The following is a 10,487-nucleotide window of genomic DNA, read 5'->3' on the forward strand; positions in this document are numbered from 1 at the left end:
AATAAAAATACAAATTTTTTTCCACACATTTTGCAATTTAAATTTTTGAAAACGGACGTAGTTAACTCAATCAATAAAGGAAAAAATATATGTACAACGTCTACATTAGATAGAACATTTTATATAATAGTTCAGAATCTTTATAAATAAGACTAATATGTTTACAACTACAAATGAGCATGAATTTTGATTTCTAAAGTATCCAAATTAAAAAATTTATTAGCTTAATCTGGTTCTTTATTTAAGGAAATTAAAAATTTGAAAAAGTTTCAGAATATTATAAATTTTAATTTTTTAACAAGTTGAAAATGTGATAAATATTAAAACTTTAAAAAGCTGAAAATTCTGATATTTTATTTAAGTTTTAGAAAATATTAAAATAATGAAAATATTTAAACTCTACAAAAATTAAAAGTATTATTAATATTTTAACTCTACAAATATTTAAAATATAATAATATTGTAGATAAATATGATTGAACGGGTTTTAGTTTACATAAATATGATTATATTTTTCTGCGGATTGTCTATATTTAAAATCTTTTATGGGTTAAGGTAAAATATAATTTTTTATTTACAACAAAATCGTCTTGCGATGTACCGCGGGTTTACCACATACATATATGAATCTACTTATAATACGAATTTATAAAATTATATTAAATTTAAATGAAATAAACATATACAAAACTAAATTATAAAAATCAACTACGAAAATGATCGACCAAAGAAATATATTAAATTATGGACCCGTGGTGTACCACGGGGTAAATCCTAGTACAGACTTAAGAAAATAATGGGAAAATGTTATTCGGGAAAAAAGTTAGACCGAAGCAAACCAAACCAAACCAAACCGAAATATATGAAATCAAAAACCGGATTAGCTTGGATCGAAGAACAAGGCGAGGGAGCGTCTCCACGGTTTCCGTCGTCCGTAATTAATCGAGCTGTGTGTAATCGATCCGACGACGACGAAGAAGAAGAAAAGCTGCAAATTTCAAGTCTTAAAAATCCTGCAGAAAAAAATGAATGGTCACTGTTTATTTGCAGCCTCCCCTCCTCGTCTCTTGCCTCTTCGCTCAATATCGTCGAGCGTTTCTTCTTCTTCTTCTTCCGGTAGTTACAGAATCAGATTCTCCGATAGTGTCGCCGTTGAGTGTCGGAATCTCTGTTTCTCCGTTAGTACAAGACAAGGGATAACTGTTCCTGTTCTTCGAGATTGCTCCTTTCGAATTCCTTCTGGACAATTGTGGATGATTCTTGGTCCCAATGGCTGTGGCAAATCTACCCTTTTGAAGGTCTTTCTCATCTCTCTCTCTCTCTCTGCCTACATCTCTTCTTTTCCACAATCACTGCATTTGTTGATCAAAGACTAAGCTTTTGTTATTGAACTTGAACTGTCACTATTCTTAAGTCATCTTTGATCTTGTGTAGACTAATAAGTTTTGCTATTTGCTACCTAGACAGATTAAACTTTAAAGAGTCCTCTGTTTTATCATATACACTATAACATGAAACTGATTATAATGAATGCGGATACAATGTTTAATCTTCATAGACTTCTTGTATATCTCCAGATTTTAGCCGATGTTGTGAATCCAACCAGCGGTACTGTCTTTGTGGAGAAACCAAAAAATTTTGTATTTCAGAATCCTGATCATCAGGTTAGTTTTGTTGCTCTTACCATGTGTCTACTGTATTTGTTTGTTTTTTCTCAAAACGAAAGCAATGTTTCTAGTTTTGTTACTAACATTGAAAAGAAATCAATTTGTTGCCACTGCTGAGGCAGACTAGTTAGTAACAATTGGACATGCTAAGGTAATTACATTGAAACCTTCTTTTCAGGTAGTGATGCCTACAGTAGAAGCTGATGTGGCATTTGGTCTTGGCAAGTATCAGGACATGAATCCGGAACAAGTTAAGTCTAGAGTGATTAAAGCTTTGGATGCAGTTGGTATGCGTGATTATATGCAGGTCAGCTCATGTAAATTGCATAACCGAAGATATCTATGAGTGCTAGTTCTACATAAGAAAATTTAGATTCTGGTATTATTTTCCAGAGACCGATTCAAACTCTTAGTGGTGGTCAGAAACAAAGAGTTGCAATTGCTGGTGCTTTAGCTGAAGCTTGCAAAGTACTATTGTTGGATGAGCTCACAACTTTCCTAGATGAGTCTGACCAGGTAAGGTTTGATTAATTCTGACAAAAACTTGTTAAACACTAGTAATACTGGTAGACGACTATAAATAAATTATTTCAACAACTGCATATGGCTGTGTTGAGCTAATTTGATCTTGTTGTATGGTAGACATTGGAAAGCGTAACTTGTGCTGAGCTTCTCTTAATCGATGCATATTTTTTTTCTCGGGTTTTTTGGTTCTGCAGATGGGTGTGATCAAAGCTGTGAAAGGCCTGATAAATGCGAAGAAAGGAGATGTGACGGCATTATGGGTGACACATCGGTTAGAGGAGCTCGAGTATGCGGATGGAGCTGTGTATATGGAGAACGGGAGAGTGATCAGGCATGGTGATGCAGCCACCATCTCAGATTTCATCAAGGCTAAACAGTCGTTGTACATTGATCAAATTGGTTCGTAACTTCTTCTGTTACAGAATTTGCTTTCTTAATTGAAAAAAAGTGAAAGCATATATAGAGGCAATGAAAAGTCGTGATTTATTTTGTAAAAGATTCTGATCTCTGCAGAAGGTATTGTAGTTAGAGCTCAATTTTGGGTTTTGAATATTCATTAATTCAAAGGTTAGAGGGAAGACGATATGTTAAAAGTGAGTAGAATACTAGCAAACTCTGTATTTCGAAAGGGAAAATAAAGAAAGTTTATGTATAAAGAAACTTCAGATTTTTAAGTACGTCTTATTTTTTTTTTGTTAGAAATGAAACTAGAAAAATATACAAGAGTAAACATTTTGTGTATGTGTCACTATAGTCTTTTTCTCTTTTTTTTGGGACAAATATGTGTCACTATAGTCTAAGTCTAAATTGTATGTGCCGCCTAATTTTGACTATACTTCGTCAAAGGTGAAGCACAACAAAATATGTCTTTAGTCATGCTCGAATCCATCCGATGACATTAAAATAATTCCATCTAGGATCGTATTTTATCAACCTCACTACCGCTGAGTGTAACAGAAAATATTAAAATATATATGCTTAATTATTTGCGTAACTTGTAAAAGCACGTATAACATGTCTATTTACAGCAACCAAAGGTGATGGCTGCTATATACATATGTGTCATGTGTATACAAGACTTGTCCTTTGCATCTTCGAGAAATTAGGTGGGATGCAACAAAAAAATAAGCGTATTTTGGTAAATAATAAGAATGATCGTCAATTCAAGTTGGTTGCAAACTGATGTAGCTAGTGTGGCTGTTTTGAGTTCAGAATCATCATTAGTTTTTCTTGAAAACGGTTAATTTCTAACCTCGTATAAGATGCATATATACACATTCGCAAAGTCAGTATATTTAGAAATTGCTTACCATGAGTTAATAATATATCAGAATATTCTCTACATAAAATTAAGAAAAAGAAAACTAAAAGTTGAGGTTATAAATATGGAAGCATGTATAGAGAAACGTATAAGTACGTATGGCTCATGTTGGTAGCTAGTAGTACAAATCTATAGTGTAAGAAGTAAAAAGTAGTGAATAAAAATAAAATTTGGTTTATGTTTGGATGAGTATAATAACTATATTATATAAAAGATGATGAGGGTGTCTTGTAAAAAGAAGAAAAGTGACTTATCATCTATAACCCTAGAGAAGAGAAGAGAACCAAGACCAACCCTCTCTTTTTTATTCCTTTTTCTTCTTCTTTGTATTCATTTTCATCCTTTTTATCATTTCACCTTAGACTAATCCATCTTATTCCTCTTTCTTCAACAATTGCTTGGTTTTGATATTGGTGGAGATAGAGATAGCATCCATGGAAATGTCTAGAGGAAGCAACAGTTTTGACAGTAAGAAGCCTAGTTGCCAGAGAGGTCACTGGAGACCTGTTGAAGACGACAATCTCCGGCAACTCGTGGAACAGTACGGTCCCAAGAACTGGAATTTCATTGCTCAACATCTCTATGGGAGATCAGGTAACTAACATATTTTCTTATACTTCCCATATATATATAGTTTGTAGTAGATCTAAGTGTTTTACAAATAATTGAGTGATATACATGGATTCATAGGGAAAAGTTGTAGATTGAGATGGTATAACCAACTCGATCCGAACATCACCAAGAATCCTTTCACCGAGGAGGAAGAAGAGAGACTGCTTAAGGCTCATCGGATCCAGGGGAATCGTTGGGCCTCTATAGCTCGACTGTTCCCTGGGAGGACCGACAACGCTGTCAAGAACCATTTTCATGTAATCATGGCCAGACGCAAACGCGAAAACTCCTCTTCCATGGCTACTTCAACGTCCAACCAAACCTTGCATAATGTTTTGAGTCCTATTTCTACTGTAACAAGGCTTAATAGATCCCAGTTTGGGCTATGGAGGTATCAAAAGAATAAGAGTCGCGGTCTCTGGCCTTACTCTTTTGTTCCAGCCCCTCGAGATGATGAGTTTGGATCTTCCTCGGTGTCTAACATCCGCCACGAGATTTATCTTGAGAGAAGAACGTCGAAAGAGTTGGTGGATCATCACAATCACACATTTCACGGAGCAACAGAAGATCATAACAAGACTTCAGGTGAAGATGGACCATCTAAGGGAAATGATGTTGGGAAGAACAATGTTACTTTCATTGATTTTCTTGGTGTCGGATTAACTTCTTAGGTTGTTATATCACATCTTTAGCGATTTTTAAGGTTTAACTCATTAGGGTTAGCTATCATTTTCAGCCTTTTGCTTCCTTAAAACTCTCATACTGATCTTCTATCAATTACAACCCTCGTTTTCCATCCATTCAAAATCTATATCATATACTTAATTAGGTGTCTAGTAGTCTATTTATATTTGTGTATCACATGTACTTAAATTGGTACATATATATATATTCACGTACGTATACATATTCGTATGTGGGTGCATGTTTGTGTTTATATGTTTATGCATGGTTAGTATATTGCATGGTTTGCTGTCTTATACAGAACCATATATATATATGTATAGCAAACATTATAGGGCGTAGATTTACATATTTGGTGTACTATTTACCAAATAACTATTGTATTGTGAAACTTGACTTGTGCGTCTATATGTGAGAGCTTGAATGATCAGGAAGCATATGTACGTTATATGGTATTGGGCAAAGGATAATTAATCATTTTCTTGTCTGCTTGTTCAACGAACGTGCTTAAAACCAAATTATATATATAGATTACTATCCGCTGCGGTCATCTAATTTCTTTTCGACTGTTAATATATTACCGGAACAATTAGCATTAAAACTATGCAAGTTAGCTGTACGTATTCATCAGTTCTAATATCTGAGGGATCGGAGACATATATATATAGCTGGAACTGGTTATCTTTTAAAGCTAATCTAGTCATCACCTAATGTGAATCAAATAAAATATATATACATTCTTTTGTTAGTTTCCGGTGTTAAGAAGCTTCTTTTTTTTTAAGTTTAGCTAATTAGTGAATCTCGACCACGACAAATATATATATATAGTTAGAGTTACGTTATTACAGTTAATTAACTAATTTGGCTTCGAAGCTGATCTTACGAGGATGATGAGCTTTTAAGGACAGGCATACGCCTTAATCATGCTTTTCCTTCTTACTCAGCACGGTTGAACCTGGTATAACGCGATACTCATTAGTATTCTGTATATCATTTTATTCGATTTTTTTTTTTTTTTTTTTTTTTTTTTTTTTTTTTTTTTTTTGTAATTGTGATATTGCAAAAATGATGAAGAAGATACAATACGGGAGGCATAGGTAAGTATATATGTGCAGAAATGAGAAGTCTTGAATTTAAGTTTATACGCACTAGTGTGTTCATATGTAAAAGCACATGTGTTTAATTTGACATATTATATAATAAACAAAAAAAAAATCATGTTGTCTTAATGTGGTTTCTACAAATTTTTATAAAATCATATAAGTATTTGGGATGGTTTGTGATATATATCAACTTTTTTTGCAGAATTTCCATGTATATCGTTTCAACATCATTGTATTTATTAGATATATTGCCAATTGTAAAATGATTATCTAATTATCAGAACCAAAATATTTAACTGTATTCATTAAAATATGTGAAAACATTTTACAAATGATTAATCAAATTTCCATAACAAAAGAGAGAGATTTTTGACTATCTTACAATAGACAAAAATAACGATGGCTTGATATTTTCATTCCAAGATTAACTCTTTACGTTAAGTCGAAAAACTAATTGATTGACCAAGGACGACGCTTTCACGCACCTAAACGCAATACTTTTTGTAAATACAAACGGTGTGGAAGACAATGACAATGACAATGACGGTAACAATGAATAAGAATAATCTTTATGGAACATTTCAAACGTATATTGAGATCGTTACACCATGTATGTATGTATAAAAAGAATCAAGATTCACAAACAAGATCCAAAGAATAATTGTGTTAAGGAAAAACCAAGATGACATTTTTTCAAAGTGACCATGAATCTTCCGCCCAAAAAAACCATTGCTTCAAACTCATGGCCTCTTCTATCATCACATGGAAATTCTCAATAAATCTCAAAAAACTCATCTATGAACAACACACTGAGATATTGAACCTTTCCTCTGCAACAACTGTGGACATGACAGAGGAAATACGCCACTCGCGTAGCCGGAAACATCCTTGCATTTCCATTTCTCGGTCTGCGGTAACCCAATAAGTGTAACATTTCTCAGACATATGTCTTGAAACAACGTGCCTTCAACACCTAGCAACATCGGGGCCTTTCTCGAATTCAGACTTACTACATTGCTGATATAAATCCCTTTTACTCTAGGAAGAGCTTTCGGATCCCATTTGTCGTCCGAGTGATCATTTGAGCCACTGCTGAATCTGATTGGAACTTTCACTTTCTCCAATAAAACATTATTGAACACGATATTCGAGATGTATCCGCCTCTTCCTTTATCTGTTTTTATGCGGAGCCCAGCTGCGGAATCCCAGACGTGAATATCTTCGACGGTTATGTTGAAAATCCCACCAGACATCTCACTGCCTATTCCAACTCCTGAACAAGTGCGAGTAGTACCAGAGATCCTTCGGATTACAATGTTTGAACTTGGACGTGCCACAGCCATTCCATACTGGTCCCAACCGCTCTTTACAGCTACAAGGTCATCACCACTTTCAATGTAACAGTCCTCAATGCAGACATTTGTGCTTGAGTCTGCAAGATATGGTACGTAAGCATGATTTGTGGTGATGAATGAGATAAGGGTAATACAGAATAGAGCATTTACCTGGGTCTATACCATCGGTGTTAGGTGCATTCATCGGAGCAAGGATGGTCATATTTCTAATAACAACATTACTGCAAAACAAAAGTTCCACAGGTCATCACACTTGTGACACAGCAGCATCAACGCATGAAAAAAAAGTTGGAAGGAACTAAGAACCTGCAATAAACAGGGTGGATTGTCCAGAAAGGAGAATTAAGCAATGTGAGATTAGAGATGAGGATATTATGAGAGTTCTTGAGTTCAATAAGATGGCCTCTCGTGTGCACCAATGTTCTGTTCCACCATAACTCCCACCACATCTTCCCCTGTCCATCTATTGTTCCATTTTCTCCTGCAGAATTTTTCCAAAAGCCAAGAAGTTAAATTCTAGAGAACTTCAAACTCTCCTAAACCATAAAACCAGAAACAGCGTGACCCAAACAAAATGTCTGAAATCATCATCTTTATTCTTAACAGTCTCCGTTTCCACTTATTTACAGCTGATATCTATCCTCTAATGCTTATCAGATTACCAATAGTTTACAACCATCAACCAAACACCACATACTCGGATACTGGATAGGATTCTAGAATGTTAATTTCAAAGATAGAGACATTGAAGTTAATATTGTTAACAAAGCAAAGAAAGCAGGCCAAATTTTTAAGTAAAACCCAACAGTCCATACAAGCTCTAATGATAACACAAATTCCGTAAGAGCAAAAGTACCAGTAATGACAACATTAGTGAGGTTGTCTCCATGAATGAGGCTAATGTGTCTACCACCAGGCCTCTCTCTCCCTCTTCCATAAGAAGGCAATGGCTCTATTATCGGCCATTCGTCAATGTCCTATCAAACCATAATCCCAGACAAAAAAAAAGTATCAATATTGTAATTACAACGCAAACTTACGAATGAAAAAGAAGCAGATAAAGTATCTATATTAGTAGAAATGACTTTTGAGTTTACAGGACACATGTGAAGATGTGCTAAATACACACCAGCAGACAAAAAATTTAAACAAAAATCAAAACTTGACAGCAAAAATTAGGAATAATTTAATATATATTAGGAGACAACAAAAGTAATCTGATTAGATCTAATTCGTACATGAACATGCTTCAGACAAAAGTTGTCTATACATCTAACTCTTCTTGGAATCTAATCATATAAAAAAAATGGTTGATTTCACTTCTCCCCAGACTTCATTTTTATTTAAAGCTATTATTGACATCACAAACACATACCTCCATTTAAACAAGTCCAGTCATGCAAAACAGTGATTCTTGATTTCAACTAGTCAATTTTCCACTCTTAAGACTATTCCACTAAAAAATAACAGTTTTTGTTGCTGTGTCAAACGATGATGGGTCCATGTTAACCACTGACCGTGATTAGCGTAATCAATATTCAATAGTGTTTGTTTACCAGCAAAAACTACTTTATGAACCGACGAATCAAAAAGCAATCAAAACCCCTCCAAGTTCTGGACTCTCGCATATCAATCATCAAATGCTCAACAGAGACATTAAAACTAATTGGGTTCTCTTTAAACTGTAAACAACAAAACGAAAAAACGAAAACTTTACAGAATTCAAAAATATATATAAATTAGAAGAATGGTACCTTGGATCCCAAAATCACAGCGCCTTGTTCGAGAAAGAGCGTGAAATTGCTGGTGAGGTTGAAGCTTCCAGAGAGCCACGTGCCCTTTGGGACATTGAGCTGGACACCACCCTCTGCCGCAAAACCTGCAAGGTGCCCTACGGCGCGGCGGAAAGCCGCCGTGTTAGACCTCTTGCCGTCGCCGACACCGCCGAAATCGGTGATCGACATGACGATCCGGTTGGGAGACGGGTCGGGGTTAAAAAACCCGGAGCAGGTGGGCGGGTCATACTGAGAAGCCGGGATCCAGAGAGGGAGAAAAGAATTGGAAGAGATTTGGAGAGAGAGAATGGCTAAGACGGTGAAAACAAGGAGAAGAAACGCCCACGAAGGTCTTGTAATGGCGGTCAATACGGTGGTGGGATTCTTCTCCGATTCCATTGGCTTCAGAACAGAGAAACTCAATAGCCCATGAAGAAGCTCTCTCAGATGATTACGAACAGAAGAACACTAAAGTATAACTTTTTGATGGTTGGAAAGAAGAAAGAAAAAGAGAATTTGCATGTGTGCGCAAATGATTATTAGATTAGATTAGAGATATCGATAGATACCTTACCTCCCTGAAACTCGACACACTCTCTTTGCTTCTTTTGCTATAAAAATAGAAAAGAAAAAAAAAAGGTGTAATAGAAAGGGAAAAATAGTAGGATACAGACACAGATGTGTCGTGAAGAGGGCACTACTAATATGTGTGTGGATGGTGCATGTGAAGGGCCAAAAGCCAAAGGTGGAAGGAGAAAGTGAAAAATATTCAGAAATAAAAATTATCTTATACAATATAAGCGAAGATGATGGATGACATCCAAAAAAAAAGAGAGATGAGATTCACGGGTACGATTGTGAGGCGTTACAATCTCGTCATCAGACTTGCAAGTCTTAATCTATGGGCCTTGAAAATTGGTCATCAGACTGGGTTGTTGTTTTTTTTTCTCTCTTACGACAAAACCAGGTAATATGTCCGTATTCTGATTGCTGGCAAACACACACATTTTTTTTTTTTTTTTTTTTCAAACACACACATTATAATGTCCGTATGTGTTAATTTCAACTTATTTTAAATCCTTCTATATAGTTATATGAAACAAGAATGTCAAATTCTTTCTTTTTCTTTCTGTATTTATATCATGGAATGAAGAATGAAAAAAACAAAAAAAAATCGTTTTTGTTGTTCTGTAATAACCTTGAGAAGAATTTTTTTTTAAAAAGGGTTTAAAAAGTGTATTTGTAGGCGTCGCCATTAGCGGCGTTCCTAAATGGACTAGTTTTAACAAGCCCACAAAACAATAGAAGCCCGGAGATAATAAAAATACTGAATTGGGCCTGTTAGAAATTACTAGGATAGTGGATGGTGATGATGGTGCATATAAGTCGCTATCATCATCACCATGGATGGATGGATGGATGATGGATAACGAAGCAAGAACATA

General features: G+C 35.1%; 3 protein-coding genes across 3 annotated transcripts; 2 read left to right on the forward strand and 1 right to left on the reverse strand.

Annotated features, from left to right (window-relative positions):
- The first annotated feature begins 897 nt into the window (after positions 1-897).
- Positions 898-2,789, forward strand: LOC17878466 (ABC transporter I family member 10). The gene is made up of 5 exons (XM_006284243.2): positions 898-1,298; positions 1,578-1,664; positions 1,846-1,974; positions 2,061-2,183; positions 2,387-2,789. Exons 1-5 carry the CDS (start codon positions 1,026-1,028, stop codon positions 2,597-2,599), a joined length of 825 nt encoding a protein of 274 aa, XP_006284305.1. The 5' UTR covers positions 898-1,025; the 3' UTR covers positions 2,600-2,789.
- A 1,086-nt stretch (positions 2,790-3,875) lies between these two features.
- On the forward strand, positions 3,876-5,420 carry LOC17877454 (transcription factor MYB105). Its single transcript, XM_006285324.2, has 2 exons — positions 3,876-4,107; positions 4,204-5,420. The coding sequence occupies exons 1-2, from the start codon at positions 3,948-3,950 to the stop codon at positions 4,794-4,796; spliced, it is 753 nt and encodes a 250-aa protein (XP_006285386.1). The 5' UTR covers positions 3,876-3,947; the 3' UTR covers positions 4,797-5,420.
- Positions 5,421-6,453: 1,033 nt separating this feature from the next.
- Positions 6,454-10,021, reverse strand: LOC17879870 (probable polygalacturonase). The gene is made up of 5 exons (XM_006283605.2): positions 9,022-10,021; positions 8,124-8,244; positions 7,574-7,748; positions 7,418-7,488; positions 6,454-7,344 (listed from the first exon to the last, which is right to left on the reverse strand). The coding sequence occupies exons 1-5, from the start codon at positions 9,439-9,441 to the stop codon at positions 6,704-6,706; spliced, it is 1,428 nt and encodes a 475-aa protein (XP_006283667.1). The 5' UTR covers positions 9,442-10,021; the 3' UTR covers positions 6,454-6,703.
- Positions 10,022-10,487: the final 466 nt, after the last annotated feature.

The sequence above is a fragment of the Capsella rubella genome, unplaced genomic scaffold, assembly GCF_000375325.1.
Source record: "Capsella rubella cultivar Monte Gargano unplaced genomic scaffold, Caprub1_0 scaffold_7, whole genome shotgun sequence".
Taxonomy (NCBI): Eukaryota; Viridiplantae; Streptophyta; class Magnoliopsida; order Brassicales; family Brassicaceae; genus Capsella; species Capsella rubella.

Bases quoted from the DNA above. Each gene is read 5' to 3' on its own strand.
- LOC17879870 (XM_006283605.2), bottom strand. From the start codon at position 9,441: ATGGAATCGGAGAAGAATCCCACCACCGTATTGACCGCCATTACAAGA. The intron at 7,489-7,573 runs GTTCTTAGTTCC...TTTGTTTTGCAG, and splicing joins ATCCACCCTGTTTATTGCAG to TAATGTTGTTATTAGAAATA. The intron at 7,345-7,417 runs GTAAATGCTCTA...CATATCTTGCAG, and splicing joins CACCGATGGTATAGACCCAG to ACTCAAGCACAAATGTCTGC.
- LOC17877454 (XM_006285324.2), top strand. From the start codon at position 3,948: ATGGAAATGTCTAGAGGAAGCAACAGTTTTGACAGTAAGAAGCCTAGT. The intron at 4,108-4,203 runs GTAACTAACATA...ATGGATTCATAG, and splicing joins ACATCTCTATGGGAGATCAG to GGAAAAGTTGTAGATTGAGA.
- LOC17878466 (XM_006284243.2), top strand. From the start codon at position 1,026: ATGAATGGTCACTGTTTATTTGCAGCCTCCCCTCCTCGTCTCTTGCCT. The intron at 1,665-1,845 runs GTTAGTTTTGTT...CCTTCTTTTCAG, and splicing joins TTCAGAATCCTGATCATCAG to GTAGTGATGCCTACAGTAGA. The intron at 2,184-2,386 runs GTAAGGTTTGAT...TTGGTTCTGCAG, and splicing joins TCCTAGATGAGTCTGACCAG to ATGGGTGTGATCAAAGCTGT.